The sequence below is a fragment of the Salvelinus namaycush genome, unplaced genomic scaffold, assembly GCF_016432855.1.
Source record: "Salvelinus namaycush isolate Seneca unplaced genomic scaffold, SaNama_1.0 Scaffold544, whole genome shotgun sequence".
Classification (NCBI taxonomy): domain Eukaryota; kingdom Metazoa; phylum Chordata; class Actinopteri; order Salmoniformes; family Salmonidae; genus Salvelinus; species Salvelinus namaycush.
The window spans coordinates 141,838-162,943 of record NW_024061247.1 but is presented as its reverse complement, the minus strand read 5'-3'; the positions used below and the strand labels follow the sequence as shown (position 1 = coordinate 162,943).

The window sequence follows — 21,106 nt, the reverse complement described above, 5'->3', positions numbered from 1 at the left end:
GTCTGACTACAGTTCTATAGTAGGGGTCTGACTACAGTTCTATAGTAGGAGTCTGACTACAGTTCTATAGTAGGAGTCTGACTACAGTTCTATAGTAGGAGTCTGACTACAGTTCTATAGTAGGAGTCTCATACTACAGTTCTATAGTAGGAGTCTGACTACAGTTCTATAGTAGGAGTCTGACTACAGTTCTATAGTAGGAGTCTGACTACAGTTCTATAGTAGGAGTCTGACTACAGTTCTATAGTAGGAGTCTGACTACAGTTCTATAGTAGGAGTCTGACTACAGTTCTATAGTAGGAGTCTGACTACAGTTCTATAGTAGGAGCCTGACTACAGTTCCATAGTAGGAGTCTCACTACAGTTCTATAGTAGGAGTCTCATACTACAGTTCTATATAACTGAATCTCATTGAACATGGTAATAGGTGCTCTTAACTGTGAAACTGAATGTTGCTCTGTATTTGTGTTCTCTCTTCATATCAACGTTGACCTCAGGCAGTAGACAGGGTTGTGTGGCCATGACAACAGGGACTCTAGCTGGATTATGGGATGTGCTGAGCTGCACCAATCAGGAGAAGTATATCTGTAAACACCTGGCAGAAGGAGCGGGGCCAACACCAGAACCAATCACACCTGTCCCTCCCAGGTGCTATGAGGGCTGGAATCCTCTGGGGTCTAGGAGCTACTGCTTCAAGGTAGACATAAGAATGAAACTAATATGTATTCTGACTGTAGTAACAACCTCTAGAGGAGTTAAAACCTCTTAAGGATTTGCCCCTTTTTTCTTTTTTCTCTTACAATGACATACCCAAGTCTAACTGCTTGTAGCTCAGGACCTGAAGCAAAGATATACATATTCTTGATACCATTTGAAAGGAAACACTTTGAAGTTTATGGAAATGTGAAAGGAATGTAGTAGAATATAACACAATAGATCTGGTAAAAGATAATACAAAGAAAAACCCAACCGTTATTTTGTATTCTTTTTGTACCATCATCTTTGAAATGCAAGATAAAGGCCATAATTTATTATTCCAGCCCAGGTGCAATTTAGATTTCGGCCACTAGATGGCATCAGTGTATTGTAAAGTTTTAGACTGATCCAAAGAACCAAAGCATTTCTGTTCAAAATTCAAGACTGCCCAAATGTGCCTAATATGTTTATTAATAACTTTTCTTGTTCAAAATTGTGCACTCTCATCAAACAATAGCATGGTATTCTTTCACTGTAATAGCTACTGTAAATTGGACAGTGCAGTTAGATTAACAAGAATTGAAGCTTTCTGCCAATATCAGATATGTCTATATCCTGGGAAATGTTCTTGTTTCTCACAACCTCATGCTAATTGCATTAGCCTACGTTAGCTCAGCCGTCTCGTGGAAGGTACACCGATCCCGATTTTAATGTTGTTCCTCCTCATTTGACATCTATACAGCCAGGTTCTACAATATAACAACATAATAATAATATCTGCCATTTAGCAGACGCTTTTATCCACTGTCATGCATGCATACATTTTACAGCATGGGTGGTCTCGGGAATCAAACCCAATATCCTGGTCTTGCAAGCACCATGTCCTACCAACTGATCTACAGAGGTTCTAGGTCATTTAGGATAATGACCTGGTTTGTCTTCATATAAGGATCTCTTCCTAACTGTAGCAGATCATGATCCAGAGACAGTCTGTAGGATAAGGATCTCTTCCTAACTGTAACAGATCATGATCCAGAGACAGTCTGTAGGAAAAGGATCTCTTCCTAACTGTAACAGATCATGATCCAGAGACAGTCTGTAGGATAAGGATCTCTTCCTAACTGTAACAGATCATGATCCAGAGACAGTCTGTAGGAAAAGGATCTCTTCCTAACTGTAACAGATCATGATCCAGAGACAGTCTGTAGGATAAGGATCTCTTCCTAACTGTAACAGATCATGATCCAGAGACAGTCTGTAGGATAAGGATCTCTTCCTAACTGTAGCAGATCATGATCCAGAGACAGTCTGTAGGATAAGGATCTCTTCCTAACTGTAACAGATCATGATCCAGAGACAGTCTGTAGGATAAGGATCTCTTCCTAACTGTAACAGATCATGATCCAGAGACAGTCTGTAGGATAAGGATCTCTTCCTAACTGTAACAGATCATGATGCAGAGACAGTCTGTAGTATAAGGATCTCTTCCTAACTGTAACAGATCATGATCCAGAGACAGTCTGTAGTATAAGGATCTCTTCCTAACTGTAGCAGATCATGATCCAGAGACAGTCTGTAGGATAAGGATCTCTTCCTAACTGTAACAGATCATGATCCAGAGACAGTCTGTAGGATAAGGATCTCTTCCTAACTGTAACAGATCATGATCCAGAGACAGTCTGTAGTATAAGGATCTCTTCCTAACTGTAACAGATCATGATCCAGAGACAGTCTGTAGGATAAGGATCTCTTCCTAACTGTAACAGATCATGATCCAGAGACAGTCTATAGGATAAGGATCTCTTCCTAACTGTAACAGATCATGATCCAGAGACAGTCTGTAGTATAAGGATCTCTTCCTAACTGTAACAGATCATGATCCAGAGACAGTCTGTAGTATAAGGATCTCTTCCTAACTGTAGCAGATCATGATCCAGAGACAGTCTGTAGGATAAGGATCTCTTCCTAACTGTAACAGATCATGATCCAGAGACAGTCTGTAGTATAAGGATCTCTTCCTAACTGTAACAGATCATGATCCAGAGACAGTCTGTAGGATAAGGATCTCTTCCTAACTGTAACAGATCATGATCCAGAGACAGTCTATAGGATAAGGATCTCTTCCTAACTGTAACAGATCATGATCCAGAGACAGTCTGTAGTATAAGGATCTCTTCCTAACTGTAACAGATCATGATCCAGAGACAGTCTGTAGTATAAGGATCTCTTCCTAACTGTAACAGATCATGATCCAGAGACAGTCTGTAGTATAAGGATCTCTTCCTAACTGTAGCAGATCATGATCCAGAGACAGTCTGTAGGATAAGGATCTCTTCCTAACTGTAACAGATCATGATCCAGAGACAGTCTGTAGTATAAGGATCTCTTCCTAACTGTAACAGATCATGATCCAGAGACAGTCTGTAGGATAAGGATCTCTTCCTAACTGTAACAGATCATGATCCAGAGACAGTCTGTAGGATAAGGATCTCTTCCTAACTGTAACAGATCATGATCCAGAGACAGTCTGTAGGGTAAGGATCTCTTCCTAACTGTAACAGATCATGATCCAGAGACAGTCTGTGTCTTAAATGACAGTATTTTACCTGTGTAGTGCCCATAGGGCTCTGGTCAAAAGTAGTGCACTACCCATAGGGCTCTGGTCAAAAGTAGTGCACTACCCATAGGGCTCTGGTCAAAAGTAGTGCACTACCCATAGGGCTCTGGTCAAAAGTAGTACACTACCCATAGGGCTCTGGTCTGCACTGAATAGTTTGTCTGTCTGGTCCAGTTCTTTACAGGGCATCGCGCAGATAAGAAGACCTGGTTTGAGGCTCGGGACTTCTGCAGGGTGATTGGAGGAGACCTACTCAGCATCCACAGTTCTACAGACCTCCAGTCTATGCATCATGTGTAAGTTCTTCAACCTCACTTAAACACTCAGATATTCCAACACACACCTTTATCGGTTAGCAACGATTCCAGCCCCCAATAATCTTCGACAGGTCTTATTCTAGGATCCAAAGAGTCAACCTATAAAGGTTTAATAGCATGTTTGTTACCTATAAAGATTTATTAACACGTTTGTTACCTATAAAGGTGTAATAACATGTTTGTTACCTATAAAGGTTTAGTAACATGTTTGTTACCTATAAAGGTTTAATAACGTGTTACCTGTAAAGGTTTAATAACATGTTTGTTACCTATAAAGGTTTAATAACATGTTTGTTACCTATAAAGGTTTAATAACATGTTTGTTACCTATAAAGGTTTAATAACATGTTTGTTACCTATAAAGGTTTAATAACATTAGTTACCTATAAAGGTTTAATAACATTAGTTACCTATAAAGGTTTAATAACATGTTTGTTACCTATAAAGGTTTAATAACATTAGTTACCTATAAAGGTTTAATAACATGTTTGTTACCTATAAAGGTTTAATAACATGTTTGTTACCTATAAAGGTTTAATAACATGTTTGCTACCTATAAAGGTTTAGTAACATGTTAGTTACCTATAAAGGTGTAATAACATGTGTGTTACCTATAAAGGTTTAATAACATTAGTTACCTATAAAGGTTTAGTAACATGTTTGTTACCTATAAAGGTGTAATAACATGTTAGTTACCTATAAAGGTTTAATAACATGTTTGTTACCTATAAAGGTGTAATAACATGTGTTACCTATAAAGGTTTAATAACATGTTAGTTACCTATAAAGGTGTAATAACATGTTACCTATAAAGGTGTAATAACATGTTTGTTACCTATAAAGGTTTAGTAACATGTTTGTTACCTATAAAGGTTTAGTAACATGTTTGTTACCTATAAAGGTTTAATAACATTAGTTACCTATAAAGGTTTAATAACATGTTTGTTACCTATAAAGGTTTAATAACATGTTTGTTACCTATAAAGGTTTAATAACATGTTTGCTACCTATAAAGGTTTAGTAACATGTGTGTTACCTATAAAGGTTTAATAACATTAGTTACCTATAAAGGTTTAATAACATGTTTGTTACCTATAAAGGTGTAATAACATGTTAGTTACCTATAAAGGTTTAATAACATGTTAGTTACCTATAAAGGTGTAATAACATGTTTGTTACCTATAAAGGTTTAATAACATGTTTGTTACCTATAAAGGTTTAGTAACATGTTTGTTACCTATAAAGGTTTAGTAACATGTTTGTTACCTATAAAGGTTTAGTAACATGTTTGTTACCTATAAAGGTTTAATAACATGTATATGACAGTTATATTTCCACCTTCTTCCAGTTCTCTCAAACCTTGTCCATTAGGTGGGGCCTCAGACATACCAATAATGTAATACTGCTAACTCACACTGATAGAAGTTGTATTCCCTGCCATGGTGATAATATGGTATTGTTTTGGATACCATAGCCATAGTGATAATATAGTATTGTTTTGGATACCTTAGCCGTGGTGGGACTTCCTGGATCGGCCTGAGTGCTCAGGATCCCAACGCTGGCTACGCCTGGACTGATGGGTCGCCAGTGAGTAATGTTTGCATAATAATACAAATACTAGTACTACTACTAATTATAATACTAACAGTAATACTACTACTACTACTGCTACCAATAGTAATACTACTACTGCTACTAATAGTAATACTACTATTACTACTGATACTAATAGTAATACTAATAGTACTACTGTTACCAATAGTAATAATAATGTTACTACTGCTACTAATAGTAATACTACTATTACTACTGCTACTAATAGTAATAGTACTACTGCTACTAATAGTAATAGTACTACTATTACTGCTACTAATAGTAATACTACTACTGCTGCTAATAGTAATACTACTACTACTGCCACTAATAATAATACTACTATTACTACTGCTACTAATAGTAATACTACTACTGCTACTAATAGTAATACTACTACTGCAACTAATAGTAATACTACTACTGCTACTAATAGTAATACTACTACTACTACTACTGCTACTAATAGTAATACTAATAGTACTACTGCTACTAATAGTAATACCACTATTACTACCGCTACTAGTAGTAATACTACTATTACTACTGCTACTAATAGTAATAGTACTACTGCTACGAATAGTAATAGTACTACTACTACTGCTACTAATAGTAATACTACTACTGCTACTAATAGTAATACTACTATTACTACTGATACTAATAGTAATACTAATAGTACAACTGCTACTAATAGTAATATTATTATTACTACTGCTACTGCTACTATTATTACTACTGCTACTGCTACTAATAGTAATACTACTACTGCTACTAATAGTAATACTACTACTACTACTACTACTACTACTGCTACTAATAGTAATACTACTACTGCTACTAATAGTAATACTACTACTGCTACTAATAGTAATACTACTATTACTACTGATACTAATAGTACTACTAATAGTACAACTGCTACTAATAGTAATACTATTATTACTACTGCTACTGCTACTAATAGTAATACTACTACTGCTACTAATAGTAATACTACTACTGCTACTAATAGTAATACTACTACTACTACTACTACTGCTACTAATAGTAATACTACTATTACTACTGCTACTAATAGTAATACTACTACTATTACTACTGATACTAATAGTAATACTAATAGTACAACTGCTACTAATAGTAATATTATTATTACTACTGCTACTGCTACTATTATTACTACTGCTACTGCTACTAATAGTAATACTACTACTGCTACTAATAGTAATACTACTACTACTACTACTACTACTACTACTGCTACTAATAGTAATACTACTACTGCTACTAATAGTAATACTACTATTACTACTGATACTAATAGTAATACTAATAGTACAACTGCTACTAATAGTAATACTATTATTACTACTGCTACTGCTACTAATAGTAATACTACTACTGCTACTAATAGTAATACTACTACTGCTACTAATAGTAATACTACTACTACTACTACTACTACTGCTACTAATAGTAATACTACTACTACTAATAGTAATACTACTACTACTGCTGCTACTAATAGTAATACTACTACTACTACTGCTACTAATAGTAGTACTACTACTACTGCTGCTACTAATATTAATACTATTACTACTAATATAATAATAGTAATACTACTACTACTACTACTAATAGTAATACTGCTACTAATAGTAATACTACTATTACTACTACTAATATACTACTACTACTACTAATAGTAATACTGCTACTAATATAATAATAGTAATGCTACTACTACTAATAGTAATACTACTACTACTAATATAATAATTATAGTAATCCTACTACTAATTATAATAATAATTGTAATTCTGCTGCTACTACCACTACTAATAGAAATACTACTACTACTACTAATAGTAATACTACTACTAATTATTATAATAGTACTACTACTACTACCAATAGTAATACTACTATTACTACTGCTACTAATAGTAATGCTACTACTACTACTAAATATAATAATAATAGTAATACTACTACTACTACTACTAATAGTAATACTGCTACTAATAGTAATACTACTATTACTACTACTAATATACTACTACTACTACTAATAGTAATACTGCTACTAATATAATAATAGTAATGCTACTACTACTACTACTACGAATAGTAATACTACTACTACTAATATAATAATTATAGTAATCCTACTACTAATTATAATAATAATTGTAATTCTGCTGCTACTACCACTACTAATATAAATACTACTACTACTACTAATAGTAATACTACTACTAATTATTATAATAGTACTACTACTACTACCAATAGTAATACTACTATTACTACTGCTACTAATAGTAATGCTACTACTACTACTAAATATAATAATAATAGTAATACTACTACTACTACTACTCCTAATAGTAATACTACTACTAATTATAATAATAATGGTAATACTATAATACTACTTCTACTAATAATAATTATACTACTACTACTACCACTAATGGTAAAACTACTACTAATAGTAATACTGCTTCTACTACTACTACTACTAATAGTAATACTGCTTCTAATACTACTACTACTACTAATAGTAATACTACCACTACTACTACTACTTTTAATACTACTACTACTACTACTACTACTAGAAATACTACTACTACTACTACTACTCATAATAATAATACTAATAATAATACTACTACTACTACCACTAATGGTAAAACTACTACTAATAGTAATACTACTACTACTACTACTACTTTTAATACTACTACTACTACTACTACTACTACTACTAGAAATACTACTACTACTACTAATAATAATAATACTACTACTACTACTACTACCACTAATAGTAAAACTACTACTACTAGTAATACTGCTTCTACTACTACTACTAATAGTAATACTACCACTTCTGATAATTATAATAATAATAGTAATACTACTACTACTACTTTTAATACTACTACTACTACTACTACTAGAAATACTACTACTACTACTACTGCTAATAGTAATACTTCTACTACTACCAATAGTACTACTACTACTACTACTACTACTACTACTAATACTAGTTATAATACAGATAGTAATACTACTACTACTAGTAATAGAAATAATACTACTACTACTACTAATAGAAATAATACTACTACTGCTACTAATAGTAATACTACTACTAATTATAATAATAATAGTACTACTACCACTACTAATAGTAATACTACTACTACTACTACTACTACTAATACTACTACCACTTATTATAATAACAGTAATACTACTACTAGTACTAATAGTAATACTACTACTATTAGTAATACTACTAATACTAATACCACCACTACTACTAATATCACTACTACTAATTATAATACTCATGGTAATACTGCTACTACTAATAGTAATACTTCTACTACTCCTAATTATAATAATACTAGTAATACTACTAGTACTACTACTACTCGTACTACTACTACTGCTACTAATAGTAATACTGCTACTAATGGTAATACTACTAGTAATACCACTAATACTAATGGTAATACTGCTACTAATAGTAATACTACTAATACTACTACTACTACTGCTAATTATAATAATGTGTTGCTGGAGTTGTTCCTGACACGTCCAACTGAGCTGCCTCCCATGTTGGCTCATGTTTTTCCTCAAGGAATGTTCATGATTGTCTGTACTAGGTTTGAAGTATTGTTGATCAGAAGTCTACCTTGTGGGAAAGTTTCTATTACACATGTGTTTGTCCTCAGCTGTCCTTCCAACACTGGATAGAGGGGGAACCCAACAACTACAACGGCGTGGAGTCCTGTGCTGAGATTCTGAACTCTTACTGGGATAAAAAGGGATCCTGGAACGATGTAAACTGTGAGGGCTACAACGACTGGCTGTGTGAGATCCCTAAAGGTAATGTATGGCTCAATGACGGGCTGTGTGAGATCCCTAAAGGTAATATATGGCTCAATGTCTGGCTGTCTGAGATCTCTAAAGGTACTGTAATGTATGGCTCAGTGACTGGCTGTCTGAGATCCCTAAAGGTACTGTAATGTATGGCTCAATGACTGGCTGTGTGAGATCCCTAAAGGTAATGTATGGCTCAATGACAGGCTGTCTCATCGTTGTCGGTGATCAGGCCTACCACTGTTGTGTCGTCAGCAAACTTAATGATGGTGTTGGAGTCATGCTTGGCCATGCAGTATTGAGTGAACAGGAAGTACAAGAGAGGACTGAGCCCGCACCCCTGAGAGGCCCCTGTGTTGAGGATCAGCGTGGCAGATGTGTTGTTACCTACGCTTACCACCTGGGGGGCGGCCCGTCAGGAAGTCCAGGATCCAGTTGCAGAGGGAGGTGTTTAGTCCCAGGGTCCTTACCTTAGTGATGAGCTTCGTGGGCACTATGGTGTTAAACCCTGAGCTGTAGTCAATGAATAGCATTTTCATGTAGGTGTTCCTTTTGTCCAGGTGGGAAAGGGCAGTGTGGAGATAGAGATTGTGTCATCTGTGGATCTGTTGGGGCGGTAGGCAAATTGGAGTGGGTCTAGGGTTTCTGGGATAATGGTGTTGATGTGAGCCATGACCAGCCTTTCAAAGCACTTCATGGTTATAGACGTGAGTGCTGCTGGTCGGTCGTCATTTAGGCAGGTTACCTTGGTGTTCTTGGGCACAGGCACTATGGTGGTCTGCTTGAAATATGTTACAGACCCGGTTAGGGACAGATTGAAAATGTCAGTGAAGACACTTGCCAGTTGGTCAGCGCATGCTTGGAGTACACGTCCTGGTAATCCGTCTGGCCCTGCGGCCTTGTGAATGTTGACCTGTTTAAAGGTCTTACTCACATCGGCTACAGAGAGCGTGATCACACAGCCATCCAGAACAGCTGGTGCTCTCATGCATGCTTCAGTGTTGCTTGCCTCGAAGCACGCATAGAAGCAATTTAGCTCATCTGGTCGGCTCGCGTCAATGGGCAGCTTGCGGCTGTGCTTCCCTTTGTAGTCCGTAATAGTTTGCAAGCCCTGCCACATCCGACGAGCATCAGAGCCGGTGTTGTAGGATTCAATCTTTGTCCTGTATTGATGCTTTGCCTGTTTGATGGTGTCACGCCCTGGCCTTAGTTATCTTTGTTTTCTTTATTATTTTAGTTAGGTCAGGGTGTGACATGGGGGATGTTTGTGTGTTTTTTGTCTAGTGTAGGGTGTTTGTATTGTATAGGGGGTTTGTAGAGTTCATGGGGTTGTGTTCAGTGTAGGTGTTTATGTAAGTCTATGGTTGCCTGGATTGGTTCTCAATTAGAGACAGCTGTCTATCGTTGTCTCTGATTGAGAGCCATATTTAGGCAGCCATAGGCATTAGGTAGGGTGTGGGTAATTGTCTATGTCTTGACGTTAGTTGCTTGTGTCTGCACTTTCGTTTTGTAGCTTCACGGTCGTTTGTTGTTTTGTCTAGTTTGTATTAGTGTTCGTGTTCGTTTCTTCTTCTATTAAAATAGAAGATGTATCTATATCACGCTGCGCCTTGGTCCTCTCTTTCACCTAACAACGATCGTGACAGATGGTTTATTGAAGGGCATAGCGGGATTTCCTATAAGTTTCCGGGTTAGAGTCCCGCTCCTTGAAAGCAGCAGCTCTACCCTTTAGCTCAGTGCGGATGTTGCCTGTAATCCATGGTTGAGGTATGTATCCTTCTGGTTGAGGTATGTACATACGGTCACTGTGGGGACGACGTCGTCGATGCACTTATTGATGAAGCCGGTGACTGAGGTGGTATACTCCTCAATGCCATTGGATGACTCCCGGAACATATTCCAGTCTGTGCAACAAAACAGTTCTGTAGCACAGCATCTGAACACTTCCAAATCGAGCGAGTCACTGGTATTTCCTGCTTTCGTTTTTGCTTGTTAGCAGGAATGAGGTGCATAGTTATTGTCAGATTTGCCAAATGGAAGGCGATGGAAATCTTTGTACGCTTCTCTGTGTGTGGAGTAAAGGTGGTCTAGTTTTTTTTCTTCTCTGGTTGCACATGTAACATGCTGGTAGAAATGAGGTAAAACTGATTTAAGTTTCCCTGCATTAACGTCTCCGGCCACTAGGTGCGCCGCCCATGAGGTTCTGGTCAAAAGTGCAACACTATAAAAGGAAGACATTTATGATGTAGCGCCTCTGTCTGTGGGACGGAAGTTTTTTAGTGGACTTCACATGATTAGTAACCTTACTGGGACCAGAAGGCTTTAGCTTAGTGAGCTAACACAGTCTTCTCTCTCCTCCTCTCTTCTCTGTGGCATTACAGGATTGACCCCACTACCTCCTCCCAACAACACCGTCCCTGGTAAGTACCCTTGACAGTACGCATCCCATAGCTCCCAGGACTCCCTGGAAAATAATGGCAAGTGTTGATGAGTTGTCTATCACTCTTAAATTAATGAATAAATGAATGAGCTCACCACATTAAAAGTATATATGTTTTGAGGACGCATTGTGATATGCTAGTGTGAACTTTGGAACACAGTCCAAATGGCCTCTGACAAGTCCCCTCTAGAGACCAAGTAGACCAGTCCCCCCTTGAGACCGAGCGGACCAGTCCCCTCGAGAGACCGAGCGGACCAGTCCCCTCGAGAGACCGAGCGGACCAGTCCCCTTCTGTGGAGACTACACCAAGCAGATAAGTCCCCTCTGTGGAGACTACATCAAGCAGAGAAGTCTCTAGAAGAGACTTATCAGCATGGTCTAGACTTTAGAGGGGACTTACCTGCTTGGTCTCCAGAGGGGACTTATCTGCTTGGTCTCTAGAGGGGACTTATCTGCTTGGTCTCTAGAGGGGACTTACCTGCTTGGTCTCTAGAGGGGACTTCTCTGCTTGATGTAGTCTCCACAGAGGGGACTTCTCTGCTTGGTCTCTCGAGGGGACTGGTCCGCTCGGTCTCTCGAGGGGACTGGTCCCGCTCGGTCTCTAGAGGGGACTTAATTGCTTTGTCTCTCGTCTAGACCAAGCAAATAATTTATTTGAGTATTTTCTAATCCTGTCTAGAGTATAATGTGACAGAGGATGGTTGGCTGGAGTATGGAGGCTCTCAATATTACTTTAATACTGAACAGCTGCCCATGGAGAACGCCAGACACTACTGTCAGCAGAGGCATGGGGGCCTTGTTGTTATCAACGGACTAACAGAAAATATATTTCTGTGGAAAAAGGTAAACACCTTTAGTTTCGCTATAGTCCTGCCTTCAAACACATTGGCAGAGCTATATACACCAGCGGTGTATAGTACTTAAGTAAAAATACTTTAAAGTACTACTTAAGTCATTTTTTGGGGTATCTGTACTTCACTATTTATATTTTTTGACAACTTTTACTTCACTACATTCCTAAAGAAAATGATGTACTTTTTTCTCCATACATTTTCCTTGACACCCAAAAGTAACATTTTGAGTGTTTAGCAGGACAGGAAAATGGTCCAATTCACTAATCAAGAGAACGTCCCTGTAATTCCTTACTGCCTCTGATCTGGCGGACTCGCGGCCTCACGGACTCGCGGACTCACGGAACACAGAGGCTTCGTTTGTATATTATGTCTGAGTGTTGTAGTGTGCCCCTGGCGATCCGTAAATAAAAAATATTTGCTTAATATAAGGATTTTGACATTTACTTTTGATACTTAAGTATATTTAAAAACATACTTTTAGACTTTTTCTCAAGTAGTATTTTACTGGGTGACTTTAATTTTATATTAAGGTATCTTTACTTTTACTCAATTATGACAATTGGGTACTTTTTCCACCGCTGATATACACTGAATTCACAAAACATTAAGTACACCTTTCTAATATTGAGTTGCACCCCCTTTTGCCTTCAATTCGTCGGGGCTTGGACTCTACATGGTGTCGAAACGGACGCTGGCCCATGTGGACTCCAAGACAGCTAGTCCCTAATGTTAATTGCTCTTTTTTCAGATCAATAAAGAGCATTTGGGAAACCATTACATTGGGCTAACAGTTGATCTTGATCAGTCTTTCGGGTGAGTATAAAATGAGTAAAAGAAGATTATCAAACAAATAAAAATAAAACGTTTTTTATCTCACTTCTAAACTAGTGGTGTCAAACTGCTGTTCTAATGCTGCGTTCATGACATTTTAGAAACTCTGAAATACAAGCTTCCTTTCTGGGAGAAATCAATTTATTTTGACCTTTTTTTAACACTATAATTTGGATGAGAGTGTGATGGCTGCGCTTTTTGTTCATGTTTGACGTAGCTACTTAGACATTAGCCAGTTGACGTTCTCAACCAGTTCAAAGCATGTGAACGCACACAACTCATTGCTCCGTGTTTAGAAGTTGTATTTCCGAACATTCCGGCATGTCATGAACGCAGCATATTTTCTGTGTATTGTCCGTGTTCTTTCTGTGTTCTATGTCTTGTGTGTTGCTGAGTTCTTGTGTTCTGAGTTTCTGTGTTCCATGTTTCGTGCAGAGGGGAAGCCACGGCGGGGCCAGGCTGGGCAGAGGCCCTGACAGATTGAATACTGGCCCACCCAAATAGGATGACTTAAAATATAAAAATTGAAATATATGAATTTGATTTGTTGTTTGTATTGCTTCCTGACTTATCAGTAATACATAGTTCCTTCAGAAAGGATTCATACCCCTTGACTTATTCCACATTCTGTTGTTACAGCCTGAATTCAACATGGATTAAATAGATATTTTTCTCACAAATCTACACACAATACCCCATAATGGCAAAGTACAAACTTGTTTTTAGAAATGTTTACACATTTATTGAAAATGAAATACAGATATATCTAATTTACATAAGTATTCACACCTCTGAGTGAATAGATGTTAGAATCACCCTTGGCAGCGATTACAGCTGTGAGTCTTTCTGGGTAAGTCTCTAAGAGCTTTCTACACCTGGATTCTGCAACATTTGACCATTATTCTTTAAAACATTATTCAAGCTCTGTAAAATTGGTTGTTGATCATTGCTGGACAACAATTTTCAGGTCTTGCCGTAGATTTTCAAGTATATTTAAGTCTAAACTTTAATATCAGCCACTCAGGAATATTCACTGTCTTCTTGGTAAGCAACTCCAGTGTAGATTTGGCCTTGTGTTTAAGGTTATTGTTCTGTTGAAAGGTGAATTCATCTCCCAGTGTCAGGTGGAAAGCAGACTGAACCAGGTTTTCCTCTAGGATTTTGCTTGTGCTAGGCTCCATTCTATTTCTTTTTATCCTGAAAAACTCCCCAGTCCTTAACGATGACAGGCATACCCATAACATGATGCAGCCACCACTATGATTGAATATATGAAGAGTGGTACTCAGTAATGTATTGGATTTTCCCCAAACATAACACTTTGTATTCAGGACAAAAAGTTAAATTCTTTGCCAAATTACTTTTGTGCCTTGCCTTTTTTGTTATTCAGTACAGGCTTCCTTCTTTTCACTATATCATTCAGGTTAGTATTGTGATTGTTGATCCATCCTCAGTTTTCTCCTATTACAGCCATTACACTGTTTTAATGTCACCATTGGCCTCATGGTGAACTCCCTGAGCGGTTTCCTTCTTCTCCGGTATCTTAGTTACGGACGCCTGTATCTCTGTAGTGACTAGGTGTATTGATACACCATCCAAAGTGTAATTAATAACTTCACCATGCTCAAAGGGATATTCATGATCTGATATTCAATATCTTGTGTTCTTGTGTTCTGAGTTCTTGGGTTCTGAGTTATTGTGTCCTGTGTTCTGTCCAGGTGGATGGACGATTCCCCAGTTGTATTCCAGAGATGGGACAACAACCAGCCGGACTTCAAGAACAACGATGAGAACTGTGTTGCCATGACCAGCTCCATGGGTGAGCTAACGATGAGATGAGGCCCAAAAATGTTCCTCTCTTATAAGAACTTCCATTGAGTTATTTTTATTCTGAATCTTGGGGCTGGTTACCACATAACTCAATGGCATGACTAGGTCTACTATAACTGTGTGTCTGTGTGTTCAGGTTTCTGGCATGACTATAACTGTGTGTTCAGGTTTCTGGCATGACTATAACTGTGTGTTCAGGTTTCTGGCATGACTATAACTGTGTGTTCAGGTTTCTGGCATGACTATAACTGTGTGTTCAGGTTTCTGGCATGACTATAACTGTGGCACTGAAATGAGGTCCATCTGTGAGAGGAGTGGTTCCCCCCCAGTGAACAGCACCGTGCCCCCTACTGCCCCCCCCACAGGAGGCTGCCCCCCGGAATGGATCCTCTACCAGTCTAAGGTCAGTAAGAGGAGAGAATGGATCCTAAGGTCAGAGATCAAAGGTTACACAGGAAGAGTGTTATAATAATGATTATGTAATAATAATATGTTAAATGTCTTTCGCATGAAAACAGACGATACAGTTTTACAACAGGCTTTGAGAATGAAAGTCTAACTCAAAGTGTTTGCCTATAATCAATTACCTTGGATCAACTTGATTTATTGCTTATTGATGATTTGTTTATAGTGCTACAAATTGATTGGATACCGGGTACCTAGTACCTGGCTCGAGGCCAGATCGTACTGCCAATCCGTGGGAGCTAACCTAGCGTCCATCACCAGTAGGCGTGAGCAAGGTGAGATTATTTTAACCTGTAAATGACCCCTCTTCTGTGGCAGTCTAAGACGCTCCCTCTGGAGTATGATGTACATGTAAGACCATAGCTCTTTCTCCTACCTGTCACCTCTATTTATCCTAAAAACATACAAAATACTTTAAAAAAAAGTAGTGGAAAAAGTACCCAATTGTCATACTTGAGTAAAAGTAAAGATACCTTAATAGAAAATGACTCAAGTAAAATTTAAAGTCACCCAGTAAAATAATATTTGAGTAAAAGTCTAAAAGTATTTGTTTTTTTAAAAATATACTTAAGTATCAAAAGTAAAAGTATAAATCATTTAAAATGACTTATATTAAGCAAACCAGACGGCACGATTTCCCTGTGATTTTATTTATGGATAGCCAGGGGCTCAAACACTTTGTTGTGGACCACACAAACTAAACACAGAGACAGTAGGGATGACCAGGGGTGTTCTCTGTTTAGTGAGTCCTCCAGATCAGAGACAGTAGGGATGACCAGGGGTGTTCTCTGTTTAGTGAGTCCTCCAGATCAGAGACAGTAGGGATCACCAGGGATGTTCTCTGTTTAGTGAGTCCTCCAGATCAGAGACAGTAGGGATGACCAGGGGTGTTCTCTGTTTAGTGAGTCCTCCAGATCAGAGACAGTAGGGATGACCAGGGGTGTTCTCTTGATAAGAGTGCGAATTGGACCATTTTCCTGTCAAAATGTAACCAGTACTTTAGAGTGCCATGAAAAATGCATGGAGTAAAAAGTTCATTATTTTCTTTAGGAATGTAGTGAAGTAAAAGTTGTCAAAAAATATAAATTGTAAAGTACAGATACCCCCATAAACTACTTAAGTAGTACTTAATTTTTTTATTTGATTAAGTACTTTACACCACTGAAAAAATAATATATATACTGAATGAACGGTCATCTTCTCTTAGACAGGCAGGTATTTAACACCCACAGACAACACCACTGACCCTAAACTGATCAACTGGCATGTTACACACAGTCATGCACATAAACATCCCATGGATGCTACTATTAGTGTCAGCAGCACGTTGTTTAACAGATGGAAATGACAGTACCATCAGCCACATGTCAGTCAGTCAGTGATGATTCTCTCCTGACCAACTCTCCTGTGGGTTGTAGCAATAGAGATAGAGGGCTCTGGATGGATTGAGGGATTCCACCATTTTAAAGTAGTCAACTGGGTGGTTTTCTATGGGTTTAGAGAAATCAGCCAATGATTGGAGCATTGTCTTCATCAAATTTGGTTACCTATGGTTTGTCAATGAAGTAGAAAATGTACCACTTTAAAATGGAGATAACCCTTCATTGCGCTGCCCATAGAGACAGAGGACTCATCATGGATATAACCCCATTTTATCTTTGACATTTTCATTAGACATTGCCATCATCCACCATTTTTAAGTAGTCAACTGGGTGGGGATTCCTATGGGTTGCAGCCTCAATTGAGCCTCCCATGCTGTCACAGACTCTATAATGACACAGATATAAAGATGAGTCCTCTATCTATCTCTATGGAGCTACCCATGCTGTCACAGACTCTATAATGACACAGATATAAAGATGAGTCCTCTATCTATCTCTATGGAGCGGCCCATGCTGTCACAGACTCTATAATGACACAGATATCCAGATGATACCTCTATCTATCTCTATGGAGCAGCCCATGCTGTCAGACACTATAACAGGACAGATATCCAGATGATACCTCTATCTATCTCTATGGAGCGGCCCATGCTGTCAGACACTATAATGACACAGATATAAAGATGAGTCCTCTATCTATCTCTATGGAGCTACCCATGCTGTCACAGACTCTATAATGACACAGATATAAAGATGAGTCCTCTATCTATCTCTATGGAGCTACCCATGCTGTCACAGGCACTATAATGACACAGATATAAAGATGATACCTCTATCTATCTCTATGGAGCGGCCCATGCTGTCAGACACTATAACAGGACAGATATCCAGATGATACCTCTATCTATCTCTATGGAGCGGCCCATGCTGTCAGACACTATAACAGGACAGATATCCAGATGATACCTCTATCTATCTCTATGGAGCTACCCATGCTGTCACAGGCACTATAATGACACAGATATAAAGATGAGTTCTCTATCTATCTCTATGGTTGCAGTGTTTCTGACGACCCAGATGTCTTCTGGTGCCACTGACCTGTGGATTGGACTGAGTAACTTAAACCGGGACAGGTTTGTTTGGACCGATGGCCAGGCAGTCAAATACACAAACTTGGATTTCATGAAGGTATGCATGTATACACACATTTACCTAAGCAATGAGGGCTGAGGGTTGTGTTCCATTGTGTTCCATGGGCAATATACCACAGCTGGTCGTAGGCATGACGGCCAAGCAGACATTTACGCATTTAACATAAACAAAACATTCACATAAGACATAATCAATGTTCCCGCCTAAACTGCAGAGAAGCACTAGATTGAGCTTCACTCACCTTTCTCTAGTTTTCCCCTTCAGTTAACAATGTCAAGCTCTACTGTGGGAATTGTGATCGAATCAGCGCAATGTCAACCAATTTCAATGGTACATACCGGCACAAAACGAACTATGCAAGACTTTAGTATGCAAAACTAACTCTGCAAAGAGATGTTCTTGTAGGCAGAGCACATTGGAGTAGGATTCCATTGACAGGAAGGACTCAGCCTGTACTCTACACAGACCGGTGCCCCATTACCAATCAGAGCTGCAGTAGGCCTATATGCAAATAGCCATTGCCATATATGGATCTGTGCCGTTCACTGTGTTTATGCTACAGTACGAGCGGTCGGGAGTAGATGCTCTTGTTCTGAGATCAAAGTGAGAGCTACATGTAGCCACCTGTGTATGTTTTGCTAGTTAGCTAGTTATTAGCCCAGTTACAGCTACTTTCTAGTCAACAATTTTAATAAGTATTTCTCTATGGCTGGCCATGCTTTCCACCTGGCTACCCCAACCCCGGCCAACAGCTCAGCACCCCCTGCAGCAACTAGCCCAAGCCCCCCCCCTGCTTCTCCTTCACGCACATCCAGATAGCTGATGTTTTGAAAGAGCGGCAAAATCCGGACCCCTACAAATCAGCTGGGCTAGAAAATCTGTACTCTCTCTTCCTAAAATGATCCGCCGCCATTTTTGCAACTCCTATTACTAGTCTGTTCAACATCTCTTTCTGGCACGAGAATTTTCAATTCCAATGATAATCACTAATAATCAATAGCTTTGACCAATCCCCGAGGTTTGTAAGACCCTGGGTTTAATAATAATTAGGCAAAGACTCAGCTTATGCAAAAGGTTCGTACCGTTCATTCACGAGAACGTTCTCAAGCCCATAATACAAACACAAACAAGTTCAAATCTTAAACTCAGACAGTCGGTGTTTTTCCACTACACAGATACATTGTTTCTTTAAGCTACGCCTTGCTCAGTGTTTTTCCACTATACAGATACATTGTTTCTTTAAGCTACGCCTTGCTCAGTGTTTTTCCACTACACAGATACATTGTTTCTTTAAGCTGCAACATGTTTCATCATTTTCTGCGAGCTTAACAGTTTCTCCCCTTCACGGGTGGAGACAGAATGTCCTGTAAGGAACACAGTAGTACAACTTGTCTGTCGGTAGCTCCTCTTATCATTTGTTTCACACTTGCACCCTGCCTACATACTAAAAAGGAACAAACCGTCCTTGTTGTAATAGTTCGTTTTAGTTTTATGATTCTAATAAATTTCATTCAATTATATGGTTTCACGGTGGAATATTTTAATCATTACCTTTAAGCATATAATTCCCTTATCACTTTCGTATCGTCTGGGATTCCTAAAGATTGGAAAGCTGCCGCGGTCATCACCCTCTTCAAAGGGGGAGACACTCTAGAGACAAAATGTTACAGACCATCCTCCCTGCCTGTCTAAGGTCTTCGAAAGCCAAGTTAACAAACAGATCACCGACCATTTCGAATCCCACCGTACCTTCTCCGCTATGCAATCTGGTTTCCGAGCTGGTCATGGGTGCACATCAGCCACGCTCAAGGTTCTAAACGATATCATAACCGCCATCGATAAGAGACATTACTGTGCAGCCGTCTTCATCGACCTGGCCAGGGCTTTCGTCTGTGTACTCATCACATTCTTATCGGCAGACTCAACAGCCTTGGTTTCTCAAATGACTGCCTCGCCTGGTTCACCAACTACTTCTCAGATAGAGTTCAGTGTCTAATCGGAGGGCCTATTGTGTCTAATCGGAGGGCCTATTGTGCAGACCTGTGGCAGTCTCTATGGGGGTGCCACAGGGTTCAATTCTCAGGCCGATTCTTTTCTCTGTATACATCAATGATGTCGCTCTTTCTTTGGAGATTCTTTGATCCACCTCTACGCAGACGACACCATTCTGGATACCTCTGGCCCTTCTTTGGACACTGTGTTAACTAACCTCCAGACGAGCTTCAATTCCATACAACACTCCTTCCGTGGCCTCCAACTACTCTTAAACACTAGTAAAACTAAATGTATATCATGCATGCTCTTTAACCGATCGCTGCCTGCACCCTCCCACCCGTTCAGCATCACTACTCTGGACGGTTCTGACTTAGAATATGTGGACAACTACAAATACCTAGGTGTCTGGTTAGACTGTAAACTCTCCTTCCAGACTCACATTAAGCATCTCCAATCCAAAATTAAATCTAGAATCGGCTTCCTATTTCGCAACAAAGCCTCCTTCACTCATGCTGCCAAACATACCCTCGTAAAACTGACTATCCTACCAATACTCGACTTCGGCGATGTCATTTACAAAATAGCCTACAACACTCTACTCAGCAAATTGGATGCAGTCTATCACAGTGCCATCCGTTTTGTCACCAAAGCCCCATATACTACCCACCACTGCGACCTGTATGCTCTCGTTGGCTGGCCCTCGCTACATATTCGTCGCCAAACCCACTGGCTCCAGGTCATCTATAAGTCTTTGCTAGGTAAAGCTCTGCCTTATCTCAGCTCACTGGTCACCATAACAACACCCACCCGTAGCACGTGCTCCAGCAGGTATATTTCACTGGTCATCCCCAAAGCCAACACTTCCTTTGGCCGCCTTTCCTTCCAGTTCTCTGATGCCAATGACTGGAACGAACTGCAAAAATCATTGAAGCTGGAGACTTATATCTCCCTCACTAACTTTAAGTGTCAGCTGTCAGAGGAGCTTACCGATCGCTGCAGCTGTACACAGCCCATCTGTAAATAAC

General features: G+C 39.0%; 1 protein-coding gene across 1 annotated transcript in view; it reads left to right on the top strand.

The window, feature by feature from the left end:
- Positions 1 to 497: 497 nt before the first annotated feature.
- The window catches only part of LOC120041797 (macrophage mannose receptor 1-like), a gene marked incomplete at its 5' end in the record, with an annotated part of 40,970 nt that continues 20,361 nt past the window's right edge, over positions 498 to 21,106 (top strand). The window contains 11 exons of the mRNA XM_038986662.1: positions 498 to 697; positions 3,488 to 3,609; positions 5,142 to 5,217; positions 8,985 to 9,138; positions 11,514 to 11,552; positions 12,252 to 12,415; positions 13,175 to 13,239; positions 14,976 to 15,076; positions 15,348 to 15,490; positions 15,719 to 15,827; positions 17,995 to 18,122. Coding sequence (XP_038842590.1) covers positions 498 to 697; positions 3,488 to 3,609; positions 5,142 to 5,217; positions 8,985 to 9,138; positions 11,514 to 11,552; positions 12,252 to 12,415; positions 13,175 to 13,239; positions 14,976 to 15,076; positions 15,348 to 15,490; positions 15,719 to 15,827; positions 17,995 to 18,122 — 1,301 coding nt within the window. The remainder of the gene's footprint in view (positions 698 to 3,487; positions 3,610 to 5,141; positions 5,218 to 8,984; positions 9,139 to 11,513; positions 11,553 to 12,251; positions 12,416 to 13,174; positions 13,240 to 14,975; positions 15,077 to 15,347; positions 15,491 to 15,718; positions 15,828 to 17,994; positions 18,123 to 21,106) is intronic.